The sequence below is a fragment of the Tympanuchus pallidicinctus genome, unplaced genomic scaffold (assembly GCF_026119805.1).
Source record: "Tympanuchus pallidicinctus isolate F22 unplaced genomic scaffold, pur_lepc_1.0 scaffold1, whole genome shotgun sequence".
In the NCBI taxonomy this organism is placed as follows: domain Eukaryota; kingdom Metazoa; phylum Chordata; class Aves; order Galliformes; family Phasianidae; genus Tympanuchus; species Tympanuchus pallidicinctus.
Window position 1 is genome coordinate 5,618,263 of NW_026294618.1, and position 25,762 is coordinate 5,644,024.

The 25,762-nt window shown below is 52.9% G+C and overlaps 2 protein-coding genes across 6 annotated transcripts; one reads left to right on the forward strand and one right to left on the reverse strand.

Moving 5' to 3' along the window:
• Positions 1-7,391: 7,391 nt before the first annotated feature.
• On the forward strand, positions 7,392-15,537 carry LOC128089097 (angiopoietin-related protein 7-like). The gene is made up of 6 exons (XM_052700184.1): positions 7,392-7,853; positions 11,487-11,709; positions 12,427-12,564; positions 13,467-13,683; positions 14,888-15,083; positions 15,391-15,537. The coding sequence occupies exons 1-6, from the start codon at positions 7,392-7,394 to the stop codon at positions 15,535-15,537; spliced, it is 1,383 nt and encodes a 460-aa protein (XP_052556144.1).
• A 2,906-nt stretch (positions 15,538-18,443) lies between these two features.
• Positions 18,444-24,868, reverse strand: STMN4 (stathmin 4). 5 transcript variants are annotated; one of them, XM_052693645.1, is made up of 6 exons: positions 24,750-24,867; positions 21,931-21,988; positions 21,408-21,503; positions 20,505-20,710; positions 20,115-20,306; positions 18,444-19,269 (listed from the first exon to the last, which is right to left on the reverse strand). In XM_052693645.1, the coding sequence occupies exons 2-6, from the start codon at positions 21,941-21,943 to the stop codon at positions 19,210-19,212; spliced, it is 567 nt and encodes a 188-aa protein (XP_052549605.1). In that variant the 5' UTR covers positions 21,944-21,988; positions 24,750-24,867; the 3' UTR covers positions 18,444-19,209. The 5 variants fall into 5 exon arrangements, with proteins under 5 accessions (XP_052549605.1, XP_052549594.1, XP_052549614.1 ...); XM_052693634.1 differs by having other exon boundaries at positions 20,505-20,713; XM_052693626.1 differs by lacking the exon at positions 18,444-19,269 and adding an exon at positions 19,281-19,686 and having other exon boundaries at positions 24,750-24,868.
• Positions 24,869-25,762: the final 894 nt, after the last annotated feature.

A 25,762-nucleotide genomic window follows, 5' to 3' on the forward strand; every position in this document is an offset into this window, starting at 1 on the left:
GCAACCAAGATTTTGCCGACTTTCCCCCTCCCCGCACCCCCCGGAGGTGCCCTTCTGGGCCATGCCGCATCCCTGAGGTCTCACCTGTGGCGTGGGCTGGAGCGCAGCCACCACCGTCCCCGTCTCCCGGAGAGCGCGTCTGCAACGTCCCCGCATCCCCGCTGCCTTATATACCCCCAGCGCCGCGTCGCAGCCGCCCTCTGGATGGCCCTTGGGGGTGGGGGCGGAGATGGGGACGGAGGGACACTTCCAGGTAGCAAACAAAAGCGGAGCAGCGGGGGGCACGGTGCCGATGTGGCTGTCCCCGAGGTGGATGGGATTAGCGTCTCCCTGCCAGCTGCAGCCAGCCAAGTTTTCCAGGCGAAGCTGCTAATTGCTTTCGGGAACAGAGGGGTCGGACGGAAAGTGCTTTATTGGGTGTTTGGTGCAGGGGCATCTGTTCCTTTTTGGGGATCAGGCGTGGGAAGGCTCCGTGCTCCGATGGGTGCTGGGGGTGTGGGGTCGGCTTTTTGTGGGATAAAGGGTTGTTTTCTTTTAAATAAACCTTTCGGGATGGCACCACACACAGCCCCCTCCCTGTGCACAAACCCTTGATCTCTCTGCTTTACCACACTGCTTTTGCCTGCAGATTCCTCCCCTGTAGCAAGGAACCCAAGGCTTACCAGGATTCATTTTCCTTAGGTCTCACCTGGGCTGCCTTACATGTAAAATACAGTGCTGTAGGGGCTGCCAGGAGGCTCCTCCAGGCACTGGGACCAAGCAACGTGCGAGTGAGCAGAAAGAGTGCTCCCCTCCTACAATGGGATGTGGGTGCTCCCCTCTTGCAATGGGATTTGGATTCTCTCCTCTTGCAATGGGATGCGGGGTGCATGAGGTTGGCGTCGCTTCTTTGGGATGGTGCACAAAGCTCCGTCACAGGTTCCATTTCACCCATCCTAGCATCTCAGTTTGCTTCATGCTTTCCCCAGTCCCCCAGTCTCCCCTAGATCCAGGAGACCTCTGTGGCGCAAGCAATTCATATCTCTTAACTGTATTATCTGCCTCCACCCTCCCTGGCAGATCCCCTGCTATGCAATATTTTTTCATGACGGAGAGCTATTCTGAATGCTTTATGGCCAAAAAGGAGCGATGATTCCCACTTTAAAAGCTCTTTCATCTTTATTAGGCCTCTCTGAGCCAGTTATTTTTATAAGGAAGAAATCAGTTTAGGAAATAGGGAAATTTCGTTGAGGTGAGGCGTTGGGATGAAGAATGCCTCCACACTCACCAGCTTTGGCGCAGCCCTCAAAGCTTGGTCTAAGCCCATCCTCTGAGCTTCCTATTGCACCTCCCAGAAGCCCAGAGCCTCAGGATGGTTGGGTTCCCAGCTCTATGGCCAGGGGCAGTGGGAGATCCCCAAGGAGGACCCCCAGAGCTCTCCACCCCGTGTGCCAGGGCTCGACACTCACCCAGCACTGCAGTGCTGCTGATGGGCAGCTCTTGAGCTCCAGGCCGTGCCCTGTGCCCCTGGGCTGCCCCAGGCACTGTTGAGCAGAGCCCTGCCACATTCCCTTGCACTTCCTGCGGGGATTTATGGCCAAGGTGTGATCCCCCAAGGCCTACTGAGGGCGCTGCTGCCTGAGCATTCCTGGAGCTGGGGCTGGCTCTCTTCCTGGGCAGCAAGACATGGTCCATAGAATCATAAATGCTAGAGAACGCCTCTAAGATCAAGTCCAGCTGCCACCTCATCACCATCATGCTCACTTACAGAGTCATTTGTGCTGGAGAAGCCTTTGAGGTCATCAAGTCCAACTGCTGACCTGTCTGCATCACCATGCCTAATCACAGACTCACAGAATCATTAAGGCCAAAAAAGACCTCTTAAACCATCATCACCCCAACTCAAATCCAACTCCAACCCACCCCCACCATGCCCACTAAACCTCAGTGCCACATCTCCACGGTTCTTGAACACCCCCAGGGACAGTGACTCCATCACATCATTGGGCAGCTGGTGCCAATGGCTGACACAGCAAGGCTGGAGGCTGAATTTTGGAATGCCTTGGGCAAGGGCTGATGGCTTTGCCTGCTGTTGTCCCCAGGCAGGATCACCTGCAGGTGAGCAGCTCATCGGCCACGTGATTTCTGGCCTTTCCATTTTAATTTGTTGAGCAAGTCGCACTTTTGTGCAAATGAGTTCTGGGCTGGGGTGTGAATTTCACAGCTGTACTCAAATCCTGCTGGGCTGTGAACAGCAGTGCTGGGGCTTGTAAGGGCCATCTGACAGCCACGTAGTGCTGCCCAGAGCCACGTCCCTCCAGCGTCACATCTCCACCCTCCAGCCACATGCTGTGTGCTGCTGGGTCACCCCCATCCCTATAATCTCAGGTTAGAGATTTCTTACAGTGTTTTACAGAGTTGACCTGGTGGCTCTTGCTGGTTTCCCCGTAAGAGTAGGACATTTCTGGGAGCAGACATAGGAGTGATCACTCCCGAGCACATACACTGAAATGCAAGCTGTGTAATTTTCTCTTGGTGAAAAATGGTTGTGCTTGGCCATATGTTCACTACCCTCACCATCACCATCACAGTCCCATCACCAGCCTCTTGCTCCCACGGTCATTGGATTGGAGTCAGATGAAGGCACTTGGGTATTTGGCTAGAAAGAGGCAAACAAAGGCATGTGAGGCTCTGAAGTGTTTGATAGGATGCTCTGCGTTGCTGAGAAGCTCCAGTGGAGCTGTTGGTCCCTCAGCAGTGATGAGTATCCGTGCAAAAGAGTGGGGAGTGTGACAGGCTGCTGCACGGGATGCCCTTTCCAAGCTGCTACTCACCCCAATCCAGCAGCTGTTAATGGCAGAAGGCGGTCATTAACTACTGCACTTTGCTTTTGGACTGAACTCTGCTCACTTCAGCTCCTGGATTTGGAGCTGCTCTGCTCTACGCAGTGCTGGGTTAGCCCAGAGCAGAGCCATCCTGAGGAGAAAACTGGGTGAGGTACAGTCAGGACCCCCAAATTACCCTGTTATGTATTTTGCCCAATTGCACATTTTCTTCTCTCATTCCTGTTGCCTTTCTTCTCCTTCTCTCATTCCTGTTGCCTTTCTTCTCCTTTTTGAGCTGGTTGCATCCTGCAGGCATACACTTGCCAGGCACAACAAAGCTGTGATGCATGCACACGCCTGCACACTTTGCCCTGTGCTCATACACGTTTGCACGCCTGGAGCCAAATCCCTGATTACTGCCCGTGCCCCTAAGAGGGATTACAGCTTCTTAGGGGGGATCTGGCTGTGGGTTGGGGTCAGAAGCCTGGCAGGGGCTTCCTTCCTGTAACTCAGCTCCTACACCATATTCCTGCATTCCAATTGAACCCAGCTCCGTCTTCATTCCACTCCTTTCTGCTCCCAGCTGGAACCCAGATGAAGCATGGGGAGGGTGCCCAAAGGCAACACTGGTGGCTGGGGTGACGCCAGCTACGTGATTCTGCACTGGGGGTCTGGAAGAAAAGTGGGTGGCAAAGCTAATGGCAAAACCAATGGTAAAGCTAGTGGGCAATGCTGATGGCAAAGCTGCGGTGGCAGTACATTCTGGCATCTTGTTCAGCATTGCAACAGACTGACTGGGTGGCACTTGGGTGGCAGATCTGCAAGGACAGCAATGCTGGCCATGTCCTCAGTCCTACCACTGTGTTTGAGGCTCGACAAGGATGGGTCTGGGGAGCTGGGAGAGCCCTGGGACACTTGGCTCTGAAGTGCTCCAGGTCTGCAGTGCCTGCTTAGAGATGGGCTGCTTATCCTCTCCAAGAGGCCAAGGTAGGCTCAGGAGATACTGAACTTTGGAGATCTCTTTATTCCATGGGCTAGAAGCGAGAAATGGAGAAGCATGATGTTTTTTTTTTTTAATATTTCCTCCTCAAAGAGTCTGCACACTGAGGAACGTCGAAAGCTGGCTCAGCAAGGCTGCAGGGCGTGGGTAGGGACAATGGGGACCTCATGTCCTGGAGAAATGAATGTGGTGCTTCTCTGAGCTGTGATGAATCTCAGCTGTGCTGCCCATAGAGAATGGGGACCTCTGTCATGAATGTTGCCAGAATTAGGGACCTCCAGTATGCGGACTGAACCCGGATGGTTTGATCTGCACGGCCCATCCACTGCTCTTTGTACAAGGGTGCGAATGTGGGATGGAGCAGAAAGAGCAGGAGATGCCTACAGAAACAGTATGTGTTAGGGAGGATTGAGAAAAAGGCATGGTGCTGGCCCAGGCTTCACGATGACCCTTAACAACACCTTCTTAATGCGCAATCTGCATCGATGGCTTTGGGAGTGTGTAGGTGTGGTTCGAGAAACATGGAGATGTGGCACTGAGGAACATGGTCAGTGGGCCTGGTGGTGGTGGGTTGGGGTTGGACTTGATGATCATAGAGGCCTGAATGGTTCTGTGATTCTATGGTTGCATGAAAGAGTTGGCCGAGGGGTCCCAGGAGTTGGCTTCGGTTTGACCCTGTGCCATCAGAGAGGCTGCGGCTGACGGACATCCACGAACATGGAAAGGATGCTGGGGACAGTGAGCCAAGAGCTCAACCTTGGGCATTTCAGAGCTCCATGGTTATGACCATGCACATCATCTGGGCTCCAGCTGAATTCCTCCCCCCTCTCCCTTCCCTCTTCCCTTTTCACTAAATGCTCCCCGAAGAGCTCAGACATCAATCGAAGGCAGTCGAAATGGCTGTGCTTTGTCTCCCTGAAGAGGCAGCTCCAGCGCAGCCCTGCCTGGCCGCCCCACAGCCGCGTGCAGGGCCCATTTTCACATCTCCCTTTGTGAAGGAGCAGCCTTGAGCTAAACGGCACTCGAGGAGCATTGAACGAAATGTTCGTTCACCTCTTCCATGTGGCACTCAGCGCCCGTCTCCGCCTCTGACGCTAATGATCCGGACGAGTTTTTTCCGAGTATAATGGGGAAAAGAAATGAAAGGCAAAGGGGCTGGAGGAAGGGAGGTGAGATGCATTTAGAAGCCCAAACATTCACGAGGAAAGTGGCTCCTGAGTGGCCACACAAAGGCCCGGCTGTGCCCGGCTCCGTCCCTCCTCCAGCTTGCCTCCCCCGCCACCTCCGGCCCCGCAGCGGGACCAGCAGGATGGGGATAATGGATTGCATTATCAGCAAGCACGTTAAATGTCCATCCACTCATGTGCAATAAAGAGAAGCTGGTGTTTAGCTAATCGCACTGGAGGAGCTCTCAGCTGGGGTTTGAGAGCGAAATGTTTCCCTTCGTCTCCTGCCTCAAGACTGCCCCATAAGGAGCTGGCTGTGGGGTGCTGGAAAAGACCACTCATATCACCAAGTCCAATATCAACCCATCCCCGCCATGCCCACTAGCCGTGTCCCTTGTCTATTAAACCGTGTCCATAGGAATCCTACCATCACCTCCCATCTTACCACAGCACCCTGGTTGTCTCCTGGGGTGGCTCTGGAGGGAGAATGTCCACACCTGAGCAGCAGAGTGGTGGATCTCATGGTGGGATTTGCTATTGCAAAGAAGGGCTGCAGCCCAAATGGCACCAGCAGAAAGTCTCCATATCAACGCTGCAGGAGATGTGTGCCCGGAGGTGACGAGTCTTCCAAAAGACCCTTGCACAGCCTTTGGAAGGACTCATGAGGTTTAACAACTCTCCAAACCACTCAAGCAGATGTTTGCTGATGAACCTGCCCCTCTCCAGGATGTTTCTGTGCTTTTAGAGGCCACGTGAGCATCTCCTTTGTGAGAATAAGCCTGTGAATATGCCCAGGGAGGTTGTGGATGCCCCGTCCTTGGCCGTGTTCAAGGCCAGGTTGGACGGGGTCCTGGGCAACCTGATCTGAATGTGTGTGTTTGGTGGCCCTGCTAGGCAGGGGGGTTGGAACTACATGATCCTTGAGGTCCCTTCCAACCCGGGTGATTCTGTGATTCTGTGATTCTGTGATTCTGTGATTCTGTGATTCTGTGATTCTGTGAATATCATCTGGAAACTCTTTGTAAAATGAAGAAAACCCAATGCAGTTTGTCCAACGTGGAAACCTATGGTTCCAGCTTACATTCCTGCATCAGAATGATTAGCATATTTAATTAAGCAAACCTGTTGACATTCCTAACTGGTTAGATAAACAATTTTTCTTCTCCCAAGGAGAAGCAGAAGGATCAGAACTGCCCACTCCCCCTGGAGAGATGCACACAAATGGATTCATGCAGCTGGCAGGGTTTCTGGGCAGAAGGAAAGCCCAGGGAGCAAGTGGGCTTTTCACAAAAATGAAGAGCCTAGGACATCCAATAAATGGAGCTGCTCCAGGCCCCGAGTCTCCAACCACAGTAGGGGGGTCCTCTTCTCTCCCAAAATACTGGCACGGGTCAGGGGGATGCTGGAAGAAAGGACGAGCCAGCTCTCTGCCCAGAACCCATCGTGAGGATGGGATGGGGGGGTTCTAGGAGCACGGAGCCATGCCCTCCTGCCGAGATGTTGGCTTAATCCCCCGTGTGCTGATAAGGTCACGCCAGGACCCGTGCTCCTCCCTCCCGTGCGTTGTCTGAGTCTGGTGGCTCTCTTGGCCCTATTTATAGTGCGGTGAGAGGATCAGGGGGAATCAGTGCCCAGCAGCCCCCGACGCTCACCCCACTTCCCGCAGACAGTCCCTGCTCGCTGCCTGCTGCCGGAGCATCAGAGCAGCCCTCGTGAAGGTATGTGCTGGCACCGCAGGCATGGGGTGTCAAGGGGAGCAAACCTACCACATCTCCATTCCCAGAAGGATGGGATGGGGATTTTTTTTTTGTTGGGAGAAAGGTGCGGAGCAGGGCTTCAGTGTGGTGGCATGGTGGGGAGCCCCAGTGTTGGAAAGCTCTGGCTGATTTCTTTGAATAAAAAGACAAATTACATATTTGTCTCACACTGATGGTGGCAAGGTCACCATCCCACCATCCACCCTTGCACCTGAAGTCACCTGGATTAATAAACCCATAGCTATAGGGAAACACTGACTTCAGCAAGGCCATCTAGCCACTCCCAGGGATGGGTTGGAGGTCTAACCCTGCCCAGGTATTCTGCTGGGTGTTCTGTGTCATGACTAGAGCCCCAGGACCATGTCCTGAATCTCTAGGGTGCAATAGAGGTGATGGAGGAGGTTTGGAAGGTGGTGGACCCTGATATGCTGAGTGGAAGGCAGCGTGTTGGGTTGGGTTGGATTGGGCTGGATTGGATTGCACTGGGTTGAACTGGATTTGGTTGGGTTGGGTTGCGTTGTGTTGGATTGGATTAGGTTGGGTTGGGTTGAGTTGTATTGAGTTATGTTGGGTTGATTTTGTTGCTCATTCCTACCAGCTCTGGTCTACATTTCAAAGAGTGTCGGAGCAGCAGGATGCTCAGAAAGACAACACCTCTCTATGCATGGTCCTGCGCAGACATAAAACCCTGTCCAACGTGGTGATGGGGCCACCCCTGGGGACCATCCTCAGCATCCCGATGGAGCTCTGCCCCAGCACTGGCTTTGCTGAGGCACGTTGGCTCTCCCTCCTCTTCCTGGCCGCACTGAGTGTTCCCTCACTGCCAAAATCCCTGCCCGCAGCGTATGGTGACAGTGAAGGGACTCAGGAGGGCACAGGCCTGATTCAGTGTGGGGAGTACAGCAACCAGGTGCTGCCCAATGGCCGCTGCAAGATCGTGGCCACGCTGCCCCAGGGGGATGAGCAGCGGTGCCCAGACATGTTTCGCTGTACCGACGAGGTGTCCTATTGGCTCCACGAGAATGAGGAACGCAAGCAGCAGATCCTGGAGCTGCGGGAGCTGATCTCAGAGCTGCAGGAGGAGCTGAGAAACCACCGACATCGCATCAAGGTCCTGGAGCTCCAGGTAAAGCTGTCCTTGGTAGGTTCCCTCTGTGTGGTGCTTCTGGTTGCAGGGAGAGGACGCTGGGAAGCTCATAGTGTTGTTGTGACCACATATTGGGATATCCATTAAACCCCTCTTACTGTGCTGGCTCAGAGGCCTTCCAGGGCTAAATCTCTCTTATCATGAGCCACAAACCCTCTGGTGTTTTATCTGTGGCCCTGCTGTGAGACGAATAAGACCTCCACCTCTGAACCTGCCTAGAATGGGTTGGAGTTGCTGATCCATTCCATTGCCTATGGGCAAAAACAACTAGAGCTGAAATTTTAGGTAGTCAGGGAGGAGACACATCTTAGGAGGCCACAGTTGAACCAAATCCCAGGTAGCCAGGGCTGAGCTCCCTGCGTAATACAGGGCAGGGAACTGCAGTCAGCAAGGAACAATTTGGCTGGAAGGATACTGTGTAAAACTCAACAACCGTAAGCAAGTCTTGTCTTTGGGAGAGATGAGGTCTGATGTGAGCTGGCACTAAGAACTGATGTGACTCATGCACTGTTTGGCTTTGTCTCCTTGCCTACACCCTTCCCTTGGGCTCCCTCATTGCAAAGCTTCCCCTTCCCAGGCTTGGTGTGCTCATGTGGGGCTTTGTTTCCATACCTCCCTCCACAAAACGTTCTCATCTGCCCCACACAGGGCATGACTCACAGTTTTGCCATATGCCAGATGCCTGCAACTGTAGGTCCATGTGAGAGACCCAGATTTGTGTGTCTTGGGTACTGTGGTCATTCTCGCCATCTGCCCTTTTGGACCATGACGTTTACATCATGCAAACCAAAGCTCTCTCCTGCATCCACCACCGTGACCCACCTGGGGAGACCTCGCTCACCCCTTTTCCACTTTTCTTCCTTCTCCTCACACTGGGACCAGAACAGATCTTCCAGCCTTCACTTCTCATGTCTATGCCCTAGTTACATCCAGACCCTTAGGACTGTTCAACCCATTCTTCCCCAGTTCCAGCTTAAAGAGGATAGATATAGGTTAGATATAAGGAAAAAGCCTTTTACACTGAGGTTGGTGAGGCACTGGAACAGCCCAATGATGTGGTTGATGCTCTGTCCCTGGAGACTCTCAAGGTGAGGCTGCACCAGGCCCTGGGCAACATGATCAAGCTGTGGTGTCCCTGTTCATTGCAGGGGAGTTGGACTAAATGGCCTTTAAAAGCCCCTTCAAGCTTTAAGGATTCTATGATTCTAAGAAAAATTGTGGAGATGTGGCACTGAAGGACATGGTCAGTGAGCGTGGTGGGGTGGGATGGGCTGGGTTGGACCTGATGATGCTGGGGGTGTTTTCCAACCTTAATGATTCTATGGTTCTATAATTCTGTGCTTGGAAGACCTCATTCACATGCAAAGACACAGTCACTGTGTGACCTAAGCCTGTGATCCCTTTTCTACTCCAAGAACCATGGAATCACTCAGGTTGGAAAAGACCTTTACGATCCCCAAGTCCAACCCCAACCCACCCCACCGTGCCCACTGACCGCGTCCTTCAGTGCCACATTGCCTCAGTTCTGGAACACCTCCAGGGACGGTGATCCCACCACCTCCCTGGGCAGCTGTGCCACTGCAGCACTGCTCTTTCTGAGAGGAAATGTTTCCCGTTATCCACCCTGAACCTCCACTGGCACAACATGAGGCCGTCACCCGTCCTATCAATTATCCACTTGATAATTCCTGCGCCTTTGCACTTAGTTTATTCTGCTTTTCCCTGTTAATTGCTGGGTTTCTTTGCACAGAATAGTCCTTCACTAGATAGCACAGTGAAGTGGATGTTTTCTTGGGTTGGTGGTGGTTGGGTGGTGGTTGATGGGGATGCTTCTGGAGCAGCTGCAGATGATGGCATTCCTCCTACCCACACCTAGAATGTATATATAATTATCTCCGTGGGATCCAGCAGATCCTGAGATAGAGATCTGAGCAGTGAATGTGGAGACACTAACACTGCTGAGGCTCCTTGGATGTCTCCAGGTGATAGGAATGAACTGGGAGACCTTGTTTCTACTTAATGGAAGCCCAGGTGGGCAACATTTAAGGGGTTTTATCTGCTGTGGGGTGCTGCTGGGCTCCTCACACTACTGGGAGAGCAGAGAGCAAGGGGCACACTGGCATCCCCAGGCAGCCTCCAGACCCACTGAGATGTTCCCAGGAAGGTCACACCTTGAGAACAGTGCCACCACGGTACAGCTACACGGGAGAAGGGATGGTCTCTGGGATCTTTTGAAGTCCCTTTGGGTTGGACCTTGGTTGGAAAGGATCCTGAGAAACTGCAGCTGGCTTTGCAGTCACTCTGATTCCCTGCTGTGTCCACCACCCAGCCTGGACAGGTCTCTCCGCATCCCTTCCTCCCACCCAGGAGCTGCTGCTCCCTTAATCCACCATCATAAATCACCTCCTGCTGGTTTGCCATCAGTCCTTCTCCTGGAGCGTGGTGTGAGTTTGTCCATTCAAGCAGACATCTCTCTGAGCTCTGCATCCCGAGGTGATGGAGAGCAGCACACAGCTCCTCCCCTCATAACAGGGACACCAAAATGGGTCAGAATGAGTGGTCCCTTCTCTGCCTCAGGATGAGTCCCACGAAAACCCATCACCAGCCACTGTCTGGGGCGAAGCATCGTGGGTTTACTCAAAGAGCTGGAGCGTGGGTGCAGGCTGCCACTGTCGGTCATGGCTCACAGAGCAGAGCTGATGTATGGGAGAGACAGAGACGTTGCAGCCCTGATAAGAAAAACACCACGTTGTTGCATGCCATAATTTCCATTTTGCTACCACTGCTTGGGATCCTGTGAGCAACACATGGGTGGGCATGGCACCAGGGCCTGGCAATGCTCAGGTAGCACTGGGAAGGATGCTACCTTGAGTTATTGGTACCAAAACTCGCAGTGTTGTACCATCTCCTGGGAACAGCAATGTGTCCTGGCAGCAGTGGGTGGCAGGGACTGAGCTGTGAGCCAAGTCCTTGGGAAGAAAACACTCTCTGGCTGCATGAGCCCCTTTTAGCTGAAGGAAATACACCTACTGTGGTTCTGCAGATGGCTGGGCATGCCTTCAGGGTGATGCTGTTGGGAGATGGCCACGATACAGGGTCCCATGTCAACCATGCTGGCAGAGCATCCCATGTCACAGCACAGGGACCACCAGCAGGGCAGGAGAGAAGAAGGGGAGGCTGGGGGAAAAGCAGCATCTCTGCAGTGCAGGTAAAGGGCTGGGGGCTCCCGGACCCCAAAGGAATGGGTGGTGCAGGGGTAGGGAGGGTATTTCAGCTCGGCTGCTGCAGGGTTCGGAGGGGCTGCCTAAAGCCTGCTCTGCCACCTAACGGGCAGCCCGAGGAGCACCGAGCAAGGCAGGTGAGCACCTCTCGAGTGACTGCATCTGGACAGTGCTTTACAAGGCAAACCCAATGGTGGTGGGGTTCCAGGCTGGAGGATACATGGGGAGCAATCATGGGGAGCTTGCACTGCTCTGTCAGCACTAGGTTTGCCTATGTGCATCCTGCTTGGGGGGATAGGAAGGTTGTGGGCTCTGCAATGGGCTGGGGGCTGCAGAGCGAGGGTGAGGCCATCAGCGCATCCTCCCAACCCATTTGTATCCCTATCTGCAGCATGAAGAGGCAGCTGGGAGGAACCACAGCCTGGAGCAGCGGGTACAGGACCTGGAGCAGAGGTACAGCGAGGCCAGCACCCTGCAGCACATCCAGGCCACGCTGCTCTACGACATGCAGGCACAGATCAACAACATCTCCGTGCTGACCGACTGGGTCTGGCGCAACCCCACCTGCCTCAACCCTGCTGAGATGAGGCTGCAGGAGGAGATGGAGCGGCCAGGTGATGGGGAGGTGCTGGGGTGGGGGATTCATAATCATGGAGTGGAGAAAAGGCCTTATGTCACAGAATCCCAGGGTGATTTGGGTTGGAAGGAACCTTACAGCCCGTCCATTTCCAAATCACTAGTCTTTTGCCACCCACCAGATCATGCTGCCCAGGGCCCCATCCAACCTGGCCTTGAGCACCTTCAGGGATGGGTCACCCACAGCTCTCAGGACAGCAGTGCCAGAACCTCGCCGCCCTCTGAGTACAGAATTTCTTCCCAACATCAAATCCAAATCTCCCGTTTTAGTTTTAAATCATTCCCTTTTGTCCTGACCCTATCAGACCACGTTAAAAGTCCATCTCCATCTTTGCATTCAATTTATCATCTCTCTTTAAAAGCTGAGAGGAGCCAGTGTCTGCCTTTCCAGCGAGGAGCATCCATTGCATGACTCATGTGTTGCACACGCAGGAGCCACTAATGGCTTTCACCTACCAACCTTGATCCGATCTGAGCTGGTGACGTCAGGGGGAAAGGCGTGCTTCTCCTCCCTGAGCCAACTGGTCTGAGACTTTTCCATTGCGCTGGTGTAAAGCTCTTATGGCCATTCATATCATGGTTGAGACACTGGGAACAGTTCCAGCAGGACTGGCTTCCAAACTCCTCCACGCCCTGCGCTTATCTCTTCTCCACCTTATGTGCTGAAAATGACATTTCTCTGCTTTCTTGCTCAGATATGAGGCACGTCAGGAACTGCCCCATTGACTGCGCTTCTGTTTACTACAACGGGCTCCGTCGATCTGGGATCTACAGCATCATGCCCTCTGTTGGAGGGATGCCCATCGAAGTGCTGTGTGAAATGGACACTGAAGGTACGGCACCTACACCATCTCCCAGCAAAACTCAGGGTGGGGGCTGCCTAACCTGAGAGCTGTGCCTTACCTGAGCTGTCTGGGGATTATATTACAGTCAGTGAGAGCAGCATCTCCAGAAGGGCTGAACCACTCCATTGGTGAAAAAAGGAGTTTGGATGAATAACCAGATATTATGGCTCTCGCACAGATACTTTTGTGGATGAAGCCTCCCAGACCCTTGATTATCTAATTATCTATACACAACGTATTACCGTCATACCTAGGCACAAAATTACTCACAAAATTGGTTTACAATACTCACGTTTTGTAAGAATACTGTCAACTGACAGGGAAACATGGTGGATGGTCAGTTCTTTGCCCCATGGATCTGCTCTGGATAGGATGAATGTGTCACATCAACACATCGCATGCTGGAGTGTCAGGTGGGAGGGATTTGACTGCCCCCATGTAGGCAACTCGTTAATGGGGAACATTAACTCAAAGGATCTACAGGTGATGGCAGCTCTGGGGTATGAGTGCTTGTTCAGAAGCAGACTGCTCTGACAATGTGATCTCTATTATGTCATTACTGTTATTTGCATGACCATTGCCACAGTCTTGGACACCGCGTGTTGACAGCCTGTACAAACAGCAAATGAAAACGTGGCCTCGGTTCCTTCCTAAATCTTACAATACTGGAATGAAATGAGAGAGGAGAGAGGGGTTTGGACAGATGGGAGAGCAGATGGAGACAGTGAGACAATACTGTAAGAGACCTCGTGTGCCTCTATGGTGCTGTGGGAACAGTACAAAATAATCTCCATACTTCAGGAGACACCCACAGATGGGTCCTCAAAGATGTCACTGTGTGCTGGCAGTGGGACCCACAGACATCACCCTTTTGCTTCCTTCCCTGGCAGGTGGGGGCTGGACTGTCATCCAGAAGCGTCAGGATGGCTCAGTTGACTTCAATAGGACCTGGAATGAATATAGGGAGGGCTTTGGGGATCTGAATGGTGAATTCTGGCTGGGCAATGAGAACATCCACAAGATAACGAGCCAAGGAGACTATTCTCTGCGTATTGACATGGAGGACTGGAACAGCAAGCACAAGCATGCCTTCTACCAGATCTTCAGGTAGGCTTTCCCTGGTAGATGCAAATGGTTCAATGCCAGAAGACACTGAATGATAGGATGTTCTCAAGTTTTGTTCAGGTTGGATGTTAGGAAATGTTTCTTCTCTGAAAGAGCAGTGGTGCAGTGGCACAGCTGCCCAGGGGTTTGGTGGGGTCCCCAAACCTGGAGGTGTTCCAGAACCGTGGGGATGTGGCACTGAGGGACACAGTGGGCAGTGGACAATATTGGTGGTAAGTGGTGGTTGGACTTGATCTTAGAGGTCTTTTCCAACCTGAATGATTCTATAAAACCTGCAGGTATGGGAACCCCGCTGTGGCACAGTCCCCTGCAGCTGAGAGGTGATTCTGCTCAGATTACCAATCTCAGTGTCAAAAACAGGGGCTTGAATCCCATGTTTTTTTCTGGCAGATTCTCCAGCACCTCCATTCTTTGGGGTCATGTTTTCATTTTTACCCCCTCTATTCGTGGATTTTACCTGTTGTGTGTGACATAATGTTATTCAGCATCTGCAGCTCTTTCCCTCCTCTGGTGTTTGTATTACCCATACCACATCAGCCACATCCTTTCTTAAGCAAGGGTGACCAGGGCTGCCCAGATGAAATACTTCCTTCTGTCAGCTGGAAATGGTTGTGGGTGACTGTGGAATTGCCTGCCATGCAAGGTGTGCAAGGCAGCAGGGAACATCTGGAGCTTGCAGGCTTAGAGTAGGCACCAAAATAGCTGGATCTATTTAAAAACAAAACAAAACATTACCTGAAAGTGCCTTGCAACATCCTCTGCCATCAAACACGTGCTCTGAATGGTCACCCGACCTTTCTCATAAGATGTCTTGTGCAATGGCAGTGACCTTCAACCCTTGCTAGCCCAGGGCTAATTACTAATTGTCTCTGTATAGGTGAAGAATAAGATGCTTACTTTGTGGAGAGGAGGCAGTACTGTGTAATTAGGGAGCTGTCTTGCCAAAGCTGCCGAAGCCCTTTATTGTGGTTTTAGAGTCACAGTCTGCCCAGCTCAAACCTGTAAGAGCTGCCCTGAGTCATGACACAAGCATGCACATCCCCCAGAATGGAGAAATACAATGTCTTTGGCTTTCAGAGGTGATGAATCACAGCGGGGATCACGGCCAGAGCAGCTCAACGATTTCTAGGTGTCCCCCACCAGGAATGCAGGCTTTGCACTCTTCACCTGCATCCTTTGCTTGCAGCATTGAGGACGAGGCCAACTCTTACCGCCTGCACGTGGATGGGTTCAGCGGGACGGTGGAGGATTCCTTTGCCTGGTACCACAACAAGAGGAGCTTCAGCACGCCCGACTCAGGGAACATCTGTGCTGAGATCTCCCACGGGGGCTGGTGGTACCACCAGTGCTTCTTCTCCAACCTCAACGGGGTGTACTACAAGGTGAGGCGCAGGGCCAAGGAGCCAGGTGTTAGCACACACAGTGCTTTTTCAGTGCCATAGGCCAGACACCAGCATTAAGGCACGCCGTGGCTTGGGACCGCATGATGGAAGCTCGCAGTGCGGGGTGATTCATGCGACCTGAGTTGCCATCTCCACTGGGAGCATGTGAAAAATGTTGAGCTTTAGGTGCTCTTGTCACTGCGTCGCCGTTAAGCTCTTTGCTCGGTGTTTCAGAGCAATCCTTTTTTTCGGATGCTCCCATCCGGATGACACTTCTCATGCCCAGCCATCTCTCTCTGCATCCCAGGGTGGCCGATACTCCATTAAGAACCGCAAGATCCTCGGGCCGGACGGCGTCGTGTGGTACTCGTGGAAGGACACAGACTACTACTCCCTGAGGAAGGTGGTCATGATGATTCGACCACGCACTTTCCGGCCCCACATCTCCCCGTGAAGGAGCCATGGGTGTTCTTCAATCCACCTAAGAGTGAATGCTGGGAACAGAGGGCTGGAAATAGCTTGTTGTGAGGAAAAACTAGAGACCGAGGAACCGAGCCACCATCCTTCCTGTATTGAACCAACAGCCGAGGTGTCAAGGCCTTCAGCAAGGGACTCGGGGATAAAAGTCCTTCTGACAGCATGGAGGTGGGTGATGAGAACTGCTTTGCAGAGGTGAGCATGGAGCTTGCTGGCTCTCCAGGTAGCAACAGTCCTTGGTGTGCTTGGGCTTCCTCAGGACCCGAGCCCAAATCTGGACATTGGTTTTGGCTGGATGATGGGAGTTTATGTTGAACGGAGATGCTGAGTAACCTGGATGCAAATCTGGCAGTAATTTCAGGCCAGGAATCCTGTGGACATTTTCCACATGGGAAGTGATTGATCAGTTCTTTCTCTGTAAAAGGTGAGCATCTCTCCGGGCTGCGTTTCTGTGCTCAGGTGGCCATGTGTGTTTTTAGTACTGAAGATCCACCACTATCACAACACAGATGTCCTAGGGTGGGTTCAAGGTGCTAAGGCAGCCCTGGGAATGTGGGGAAACCAGGTTGGATGGAATCCATAGATGGATTAATGGGAAAAATAGGAGGAAAGTCTGCAGTGGTCCCTGCTTCTATAGCAGGGACAATTTATCTGCAACAATGACACTCCAAATAATAGGATTTAAGAATCAAATTGTTGACTGCTTTCCGTTTTCCATTCTGTTTTCACCTTTCCAACCTTTTGCTGGCAAAGAACTTCTGATGAACTTTCTATCCACCTCAAAAGTGGTCTTCAGGAATGGTTAGGTATGACATTAAGTCTTCTTTAACTGCCTTACTCTGGATAAAGATTGTCACTGTTCACTTTTAATTTTTGTAGCCACCTTTCAAGCATTCTAAAAATGAGTATCCCCATGACATATTATTATTACAATAATATAAACAATATTATTTGTGGTTTGCCTTGGTAGCCTTCTATGGCAGTTGTTTCCAAGACTGATGGTGTTTGGGAGTTGCAATGCAATGTCCTGTGCTGTTGTGCCATCATGTGCAAGGAGCATCAGGGCACTACCAGTGATGAATGGAGAGCTCTCTTGCTTCATGACATGAGCGTCTTGCTTGGCACCATCCTTTTAGGGTCCTGGCTCCTTGCTGCCCTCACTTGGCAGCCCTGTGGACCCACGTAGCACATTTGTTGCTATGTCTGCAATTGAACTTTGCATTCTGCTGGGGGTCTAGCTACATGACCCAGCATGATTTTGTGCCCAAGTCAGAAGAAAGTCTGGAACAGTTCTCTTCTGATGTCTTGTGTCAATGAAAGCATTTCCATCTGTGTGATAATTGGAACCCAGTGCATGCACTGGGCATGGAGATCACCTGCCCGTGCTCCATAGGTCTCCACGGCTGGAAAAGGCATCTGAACTGGGGATGGAAGAAACACAACAAAGTCAACAAAAGCTCCTTGGTGTGCGTGGCCTGAGGCTAGGCTGGCAAACACCTTGAGTGGGGTGAAAGTGCTGGGGAAGAGGAAGAACAGGGAAGTGTTATATTAGCTGTTGTATGATACAGTGCTGAAAGCACTGGAGATATGCCATCCACAGGCTTCTCCCCAGCACAAGTTGTGGTCTCCTGGCTCTGCTCCCCATGTCCCCACTGCTCTCCCCAAAGATTCTGGGGCCTTTCTATGTCCCCATGGCAGGAGCTCCCTCAGTGTCTCCGTTCTCAGCCCAGCACGGGTTCCTCTTTCCATCGTGTCATGATTTTTCCATCCCTTCAGGCTCCTCTTGGCACATGCTGTTGTGGTCTATGACGTAGAGTCCTTGGGTGGAGCAATATCTTCTCTTCTTCTCTAGTTTCTTTTCTTTTAAAATTTTTATTAAAATAAGATGCACTAAACAAAGAGTGATTTTTGCTGTGGGTTTACACAGCTCCTACAAATCTGCTGGTGATCAGCCTCAAGAATCGTGCTGATGTACAAGAGCTATGCATCTTGCCCACTCCTTTTGCCTGAGGCTCTTCTTCCCTTTTAACAGGCTTTTTTGTTGCCCCCTGCTCCTCTCCCACAGAGGATGAGCGTGATGAGTACTGAGCACCACAACCCTGCTTCCATAGGGAGGTCTGGATTCCCTCTGGGATTTGCATTAATGCTGGCACTGAATCTCACAGCCATGGGAGCACCTACTCCTTGGTTGGCGCCCATCTTGCAAGGCTTTCCAGGGCCAGGACATCCTTGGCTCTGAAGGAAAGAACGCTTGGTTCCTTTGGTAAACTGGTTCTAAATTTTACCCTAACCCAAAAGAAGACAATGCACACACACCACACACTGCACAGGTCATGAGAAAACAAAAGAAATGCCAAGGCAGTTTATTTACAATTGTTGTATACAAAAAAAGGACAGCTCGTGCCACAGCTAGAACAGCCCCCTCCATCTCCTTCGCACACTGCCTTCTCCCACACTCCCATTTTTGACAGCCCCTCATGGCTCAAGGCTGGCCCCACCTCGACCCCAGGATCCAGGCAAGAATCTCATGGCATGAGAAAAGACGTGGCTCCCCCTGGATCTGAATCAGTGCTAGGAGAACCTTATCTGGCCATAGAGGAGACTGAGACCTTGGTTTGGAGCAGGGTTAGAGGTGCCCGGGTCAGGCTGCATTGGGTGTATCCCATCCCTGCTTCCCAGCGTGGGGTCATAGAATCATAGCATGGCTTAGGTTGGAGGGGACCTTAAAGATCATCTAGTTCCAACCTTCTGCCATGGGCAGTGCTGCCACCCACCAAATCAGGTTGCCCTGGGCTCCTTCCAACCTGGCCTTGAATGCCTCCAGTGGAGAGGCACCCATAGCTTCTCTGGGCAGCCTATGCCACTGCTGGTCCTCTTTGCCTCTTGTTTTTTTGTTTTTTTTTTTTTGTTCCATCACAGTTTCCACAACCTTGCCCAGTTTCCCTCTCCTGCTCCAACACTCGCTATTCTAACACCCATTTAAGCTGCTGACTCTGAAAGGGGATTTCATCCAAGAGTGCCCGAGAAGATGAGCCTTGGGAGATCTCTTACAAAATCCAGCAGCTCTTTGGGAAGTCATGGGGTTTTCCAAATTCACCCTTGGAAAGGATCATCCTGCAGCCAAGTAAAGCCTTTGGACTCCCTCCAGTGAGGGCTCTCCTCGCCCCCTCCTCAAAACAGTGCCGTGAGGTCTGTGGGGCTGTAAGTTCCAAATCCAGGCCTTGAAGATGAGGCGGGATGGAGAGAGGAGGGTCACTGAGAGATGCCATTGCCCCACTGGGGTGGGACAGAGGAGAATCACTGCTGGAGGGGCTCTTGCCTGCCCAGCACCAAACGAAAGTCACACACAATGCACATTCCCCCTTTCCCTCCCCACCCACTCCATCCCCACCTCTCCGGCCCCAGACTGGATCCTTCCGACCTCCTGGGCGGGCGGCGCTGATGGACCCCATGGAAATGGTCGCCTCGAAGCCCACCCCATCCGCTCGCCTCCCTCCCCACCCTCCCCAAAACGACTAGGATGGCTTCACTGGTCAACTCTGTACATTCACAAACAACAAAAGCAGAGGGACGTCCCTTTCCGCCGGCCGGCCCGGTGCTGCGGCAGCCTCCAACACCTCCCGGAGCTGTCAGTCCAAACATCGCCTCTTTACCTGGAGGCCTCTTCCTTGAGCTCCTTGTTTTTCCTCACTTCTTCCGCATGTTTGTCCTGTGGGGAGGTGGGAGGGAAGGAGGGACGCGTTAGATCGCCCGACTTCGGGACGGCGGCTTCGCAGGGGTTTCGAAGGCACGAGGTTCGTCCCCGCGGGGACACCGGTGGGTCAACAGCGTCCTCTCCTCCCCCAGGGTGTTTTAAGGACGGTGGAGGCACTCAGGGACAGACAGAACGATTGTCCTTGCCCTCTATCTAGGAGGTAGACGTCCACCAGACAAGATGGAGCGGGAACCCCGAGGAGATGGGGCGAGCTCGGATTGTCCGCCATTATCTCGTGCTCTCTGCCTCTGACCCAAGGCTGGCTGAGGAGCTTGGAGAAGGGCACTGGGTGAGCTCCGTGCAGAAGGAATGGTTTGGAGGGAGCTGGAGGTGGTGAGGGTGGGACCTTCCGTGCGGAGGTTGGGAGCAGACCTGCTTCGGGGAGAGAGAGGAGGTGTCTGCTCACACCGGCAGGGTGGGAGCACCTCCGACGTGGCGGCATGGCCCCTCCAGCTCCCACCAGTACATCGGGCTCACAGTGCCCCCATGCGTGACCCCCCCACCCCGGGTGGGACGTGGCACTGGAGTAGAAGAAGAGGCCCCCCATTGGTGGTGCCCCCAGGGGTTAGTGTCACTCCAAGAGCCATGTATCCCACCCCTGCTCTCCAACGTGGGGTCGTAGAACCAAAGAATGGCTTATATTGGAGCGGACCTTAATGATCATCTAGTTCCAACTTCTTTTCATGGGCAGGGCTGCCAACCAGTAGATCAGGCTGCCCAGGGCCCCATCCAACCTGATCTGGTCCTGTGGCACCCTCCTGTCCCTGTGCATCCCCCCTCCATCCTCGCCAGGCCCTCACCTTCTCCTGCAAGCGCTCCAGCATGGCTGCTAAATGGGCCTCGCGGTTCTCTTTGTTGGACTCCATCTTCTGCGCCAGCTTCTCCTTGGCCATTTTGATGAAGTTGTTGTTCTCCTCAATGGCCTTCTGGATGACCTCCCGCTCGTGTTCCCGCTTCTCTGCCAGGTGCTTCAACAGCTCGGCCTCTTGGTACTGTGCAGACAAAACCATGGCCATGTGGACCACAGGGACCATAGGTTCCTTCCCATCCCAGCTGAAAATGTCCCCTCCAAACTAAGTGATGGCCCCAGAGTGGGCAGTGCCATGGGAGTGAGAATCCCAAGTGCAAGGCTGTGGGTCCCCATGGCACATCCCTATGCTGCGCTGCTGAGGAAGACCCCTTGTGCCTACCTTCCTCCTCTCCTCTGCTGCCTCTAGCTTCTTCTGGATCTCCTCCAGAGATGGGTCACGCCGCCGGGGCAGTGAGGCATTGAACTCAGGAATGCCATCGAATGATGGGGGCTTCAGGATGACCTCGAAAGATTGCCCCGAGGTCCGCTTGTTGAGTTCGATGACTTCCATGTCGGAGATGACACACCAGGTGAGGTCTACCGTGTCTGCTGGAAGAGGGACTTGGTGTGACCTCCAGCATTGGCACATCCCACACTCTGCCTGCCATGCCATGCGTGATGAATGGACTGAGAGCAGCCCTGCTGGGGAAAAACTTGGGGAAGCTGGTGGATGAAATGGACTGCCAGTGTTGGAGCCAGGCCAGAGGAGGGCCACAAAAATGACCAGAAACATGGAGCATCTCTTCTATGAAGAGGGGTTGAGAGAACTAGGGCTGCTCAGTCTCGAGAAAAGAAGGCTCCAGGGAGACCTGATAGCAGCTTTCCAGTACCCAAAGGGGGCTTATGAGGAAGATGTAGCCTTTTTGCCTGTAGTGACAGGACAAGGTGCAATGGCTTTAATTAGAAATAGGGTAAATTTAGATTGGAAATAGGGAGGCTGGTGAGGCACTGGTCCATGTGTACCAGAAAAGTTGTGGGTTTCCCATTACTTGAAGGGTTCAAAGTTGGATTGGATGGGGACTTGATGCTCCAGTGAAAGACGTCTGTGTCTATGCAAGAGAGATTGGACGGTATCCCTTTGGCCCCAAATGATTCTTTATCTTTGGATAAGCACTCTAAATGTCACCACCTTCCCATCTCTCCATGGTTTTCAAGCAAGACCCATACCCCAAATGCACCCCTTATTTCCACCCTCTATCCTGTGAGCTAGAGCAGGGAGCCCAGCCTACCCATTGGGTCCTACCTTCATACGTGTATGCTGGTTTGTTCAGGGGGTCTGAGAGGAAGCAGGAACAGAAGAGGGAGACGAGAGGCAGCTCCTTCATCTTCTCTTTGTAAGCTGGGGAGAGATGGTGGGAGTGGGGTCAGGATGTGGGAGCTTTGCCATTTGCCTGGGATGGGGATGGTGGCTGGCATTGGAGTTTGCACAGATGTTGCCAACAGGCTGATGCAGGAGGGATAAACAAGGCATGTAAACACATTGTGCAATGGGGAAACCGAGGCACTCAGTGATGGGATTCTTTTCTCAACACAGGAAGCATCTGTCCCTGCTTTAACCACGCATGTGACCCCTTGCCTGGCACTTCTGGGATGCCATCAGCACCCCAGGGCGGGAATTAATCCAGGGCAGGACCATTTCTGGGTGGTCTGCATGAGGCCCTGCTCAGATGAGGGGCTCAGGGGATGCTCCAAAATGGAGTGGATGTCTGGATTGGGTACACAGAGCCACGTTGTCCCTTGTTCCCACACATGGCCCCACGACATACCGGCTAGAGTCATGGCTTGGCAATCCTTGAGTGTCTGCAGCAGCAACAATTCTGGGGCCTGGAGATGGAAAGAGGCAGGATCAGTGCGAGGGATCCAGAGCTGGGGAACATCACCCTTCCCTGTCCTCTCACCCTGGGACAGCTGCACACTGATACCGCGGCGCATGTACAGCCTGGGTTCTGAGTTGGGCACGTACTGGTGAGATCAAATGGGCACGTACTGGTGAGATGGGGTGGGTACATCGTGGTAAGATAGGATTGGTGCATGCTGGAGAGGTGGGATTAGCACACCCTGATAAGGTGGGATGCGCACATCTTGGTGAGATTGGATGGACATACGGTGATGGGATGGGATGAGCACACACTGGTGAGGTGGGATGGGCAGCTCCATATGAGATGGGACTGGAACATACTGGTAACGTGGACTGAGCACGCATTGGTGAGATGGGATGGGCACATCCTGGTGAGACGGGGTAGGGACACACTGGTCAGATATGCTGGACACCCAGTGGTGGAGTGGTATGAACTGAGGAACACTCAAATGATGGACACACACAGGTTTGCTGTGATGGTCTCATGCTGTTGGAATGGGTATCTGCTGGTGTGATGTGGCGTGTGAACACCAGCATAGTAAGCACAGGGGCTGTGATGTGATGGACACACACTGATGGCAGCAGCCAGCACAGTGCTTTGAGCATGCATAGTCCCTCCCTGCTCCACACTGCCCCATCTTTGCACAACCACACGTGTGCCTATGCGTGACTGTGCCGTGACCAGCATGCACCCACCCACCCACAGCCCATCACAAACAAGTGCAACCCTTATGCACAGCCTCTGCTGGTGCACGAGCTGGGGCTCTGCCATACCCCACGCCCTTATGCATCCTTCTACAAAATGGGAGCTCATATCTATGGATTTCCAGCAACCTCCCTGCAGACGCCCTGATCCTTCTCATCCTGTATTATCCCAGAAAGTCTCGACCCCTCCCATCCCACTGGGATCCTACACAATACTCTCTTTAAATTTTGTAATCAACCTGACTGCTGCTTGGCAATGCTGCTGCGGGGGAAAAACTGGAATGGTGTGGTGACAGCCTGCAGGAGCACATTGACTGCAGATCATCCCCTCTTTCTGGTAACCCTTGGAGCCAGGACTGCTCCGATGTGGGGTTACCCACAGGTGTGTAACCCTTCTGAGGGCTTTCCCCGTTGCCTTCCCATAGAGTTTGGCTTTGAGCAGCTGCTGCCCAGCACGGTGCCAAGGTGGGGCAGGGATGCTCTGATGTGCTCACACAAGGCTGTGCCTGGAAATATGACAGCCTGGAGGAGAGAATTTGCCATGCTCCTGCCTACAAGCCTCCCATTTTTCCCCCAAGTCTTCATTTTGCCTGGGCTTTTATTGGGAACACGGTTGCATTTGGGCTCTAGAAATCCATTTTCTAGACCTGAATGTTATCTTCCAGTTTATTTTATCTTCCAATTTTATCTATCGGGAAGATAAAATTCAGCCATCGCCTATCAGATCCCAGGGAGGAGGCTGAGGTCCATCCCTGTGCATGATGCCAGCTGGATCAAGCAGCCATTGGGGCACTCAGAGGATTCCCCCATTCCCAGAGGAGCTGGGTGTGGCTGGAGCCCTGCTGCAGGTCACCTCTGCCAGCTTCCTGCCATCATCAATAATTCAGTTACTATTGCCCTCTGGATGCCTCTGGGCACATCTGGGCACAGCTGGGGGCTGCAGGGTGGGGGTGAGGCTGGATGGATGCTGCAGAGCCCCATCCAGGCATGACTGTGCCGGGGGAGCGGGGAGCATGGGAAAAGCCTTGGGATTAAAAGGAAAAAAAGGGTGTGGGGCAGGGGGGTTCCAGGCTGTAAGGACTGGGGGGGGGGCTGCTTCTTGCTGTGTGGCTGGAGGGGGTTTGCCTCACTGGGGATGCTGAGCCTGCTGAAGTGAGGGTGCAAGTGTGGAAATGATCAAACCCCCCCTCTTCCACGACCCTCCCCAAACTTTTCAAGGCATTTATTTCCAGAAACTAACCCCTCAATACACCCATCCAAAGCTGTACATCTATCCAGAGCAACATTCATCCAAAGCAGTACATCCGATGTCCAACCCCCATCCATCCATCCATCCATCCATCCATCCATCCATCCATCCATCCATCCATCCATCCAATCCATCCATCTGACCACATCCATCCAACTCCATCCATTCATCCAACTCCATGCATCCACCCAATCCCAATGCATATATTCAACCACATCCATCCATCTGACTCCATCCATATACATATCCAGCCCCATCCATCTGTCCGACTCTATCCATTCAACTCCATACATCCATCCAGCTCCATCCATCCATCCAGTCCCAATACATGTATCTGACTCCATCCATCCATCCAACCCTGTCCTCCCACCTGACTCCATCTGTCTGTCCATCCATCCATCCATCCATCCGTCCATCCGTCTGTCAGTCCGTCCATCCATGCAACACCAGTACATGTATCCTACCCCCTGTGTCCATCCAAAGCAGTGTATCCATCCAACCCCACACCCATCTATCCAATCCCACACACACACCCAAACCCATACCTCCGTCCTGCTCCCCACATCCATTTCACCTCCTCATCCACAAAACACACCCCATCCATAAGACCCCTCCCTCCCCCTGCCTCTATCTAAAGCAATGCATCCATCGGACCCCCCAGACCCATATCCAACTCCATACATCCATCTGACCCCCTCCCGAATAAAACAACCCCCCCATCCATCAGACTCCCCCCCCAGGCATCCATCCATCCATCCGCCTGCTGCACTCACCACACTGTCGGTGCCTGCGCTGCCTCCCCGTGCTCTCCAGGCTCTTTAACGTGGGCGCGGGGGTCTGCACTGAGCCTCCCCCCCCCGGGGGGGGCCCATCGCCCTATGACATCACCTCCCCGGCCGGGGATTGGAGCAGCGTTCAGCGGCTCTGATTGGATCCGATCTGTGCGAACCCGGGAGCAGCACGGTGATGTCACAGCCCGGCAGCTATTTTCAGGGATCGGGGATGGGGAAAAAAAAAAAAAAAAAAAAAGAAAAAGAAAAAAAAAAAGAAGGGGGGACTGAAAAAAAAAAAAAATAGAAAAAGAATTGAAAATAAAAAAATGAAAAAAATGGTGAAAAAAATAATGGAAGCAAGGTAAGGAGGCTGGGTGGCAAAAATGCCCCCTAATGCGATTTTTTTTCTGTGTGAGCAATGCTGGTGATGTTGCTGTCACCCAACGGGGGTCCCCGTGTGGGCTGGGGGGGGTTTGGGCACAGTGGGTGGATGTCATTCCCTGTCCCAGTGGGACAAAATGGGGACGGACAGAGTGACAAGGGGACCTCTCTGCTTGTGGGAGCCCTGCGCTCCTCCCAGAGACCCCAAATGGGGGTGAATTGTGCCATGTGCACGGACCAACCTTTGTGGATTTCAAGTGGTGGCATGGCCCCATCACCCCTCAGTATTCTCCCAGGGCCAGGACGTGTCCCAAGGTGGTGCGACCCCAAAACCACTTGAGGACCACTTCTGCCAAGATAGCCTCAATGGAGGCTTTGAGATGCCAAGTTTTGGTGTGATGTCCCCTGGGGCAAGTGGATCCAGAGCTGGGACATCACTCAGGTCCATGCACTCCCCCTAAGCTGAATCTCCTTCCCCTGTTCTCTTCACCCTGGCCTATTTCTCACTGACAGCTGTGTCTGATGGAGATCACATCCCGACACCTCCAGGGGACTGTGTGGGTATATTTAGGCACTGCTCTCCTCCATTACGCAAATGGGCGTTCAGCTGTGGGGAGGTGTTTTCCCCCTGG

Coding starts and splice junctions, on each gene's coding strand:
- LOC128089097 (XM_052700184.1), top strand. CDS start 7,392: ATGGTCCTGCGCAGACATAAAACCCTGTCCAACGTGGTGATGGGGCCA. Junction 7,854..11,486: donor TCAAGGTCCTGGAGCTCCAG/GTAAAGCTGTCC, acceptor CCCTATCTGCAG/CATGAAGAGGCAGCTGGGAG. Junction 13,684..14,887: donor GCCTTCTACCAGATCTTCAG/GTAGGCTTTCCC, acceptor CTTTGCTTGCAG/CATTGAGGACGAGGCCAACT.
- STMN4 (XM_052693654.1), bottom strand. Junction 20,307..20,504: donor CAGCAGAGGAGAGGAGGAAG/GTAGGCACAAGG, acceptor TTGTCTGCACAG/TACCAAGAGGCCGAGCTGTT. Junction 19,687..20,114: donor TGGAGCGCTTGCAGGAGAAG/GTGAGGGCCTGG, acceptor TCCCCGAAGCAG/GTCTGCTCCCAACCTCCGCA.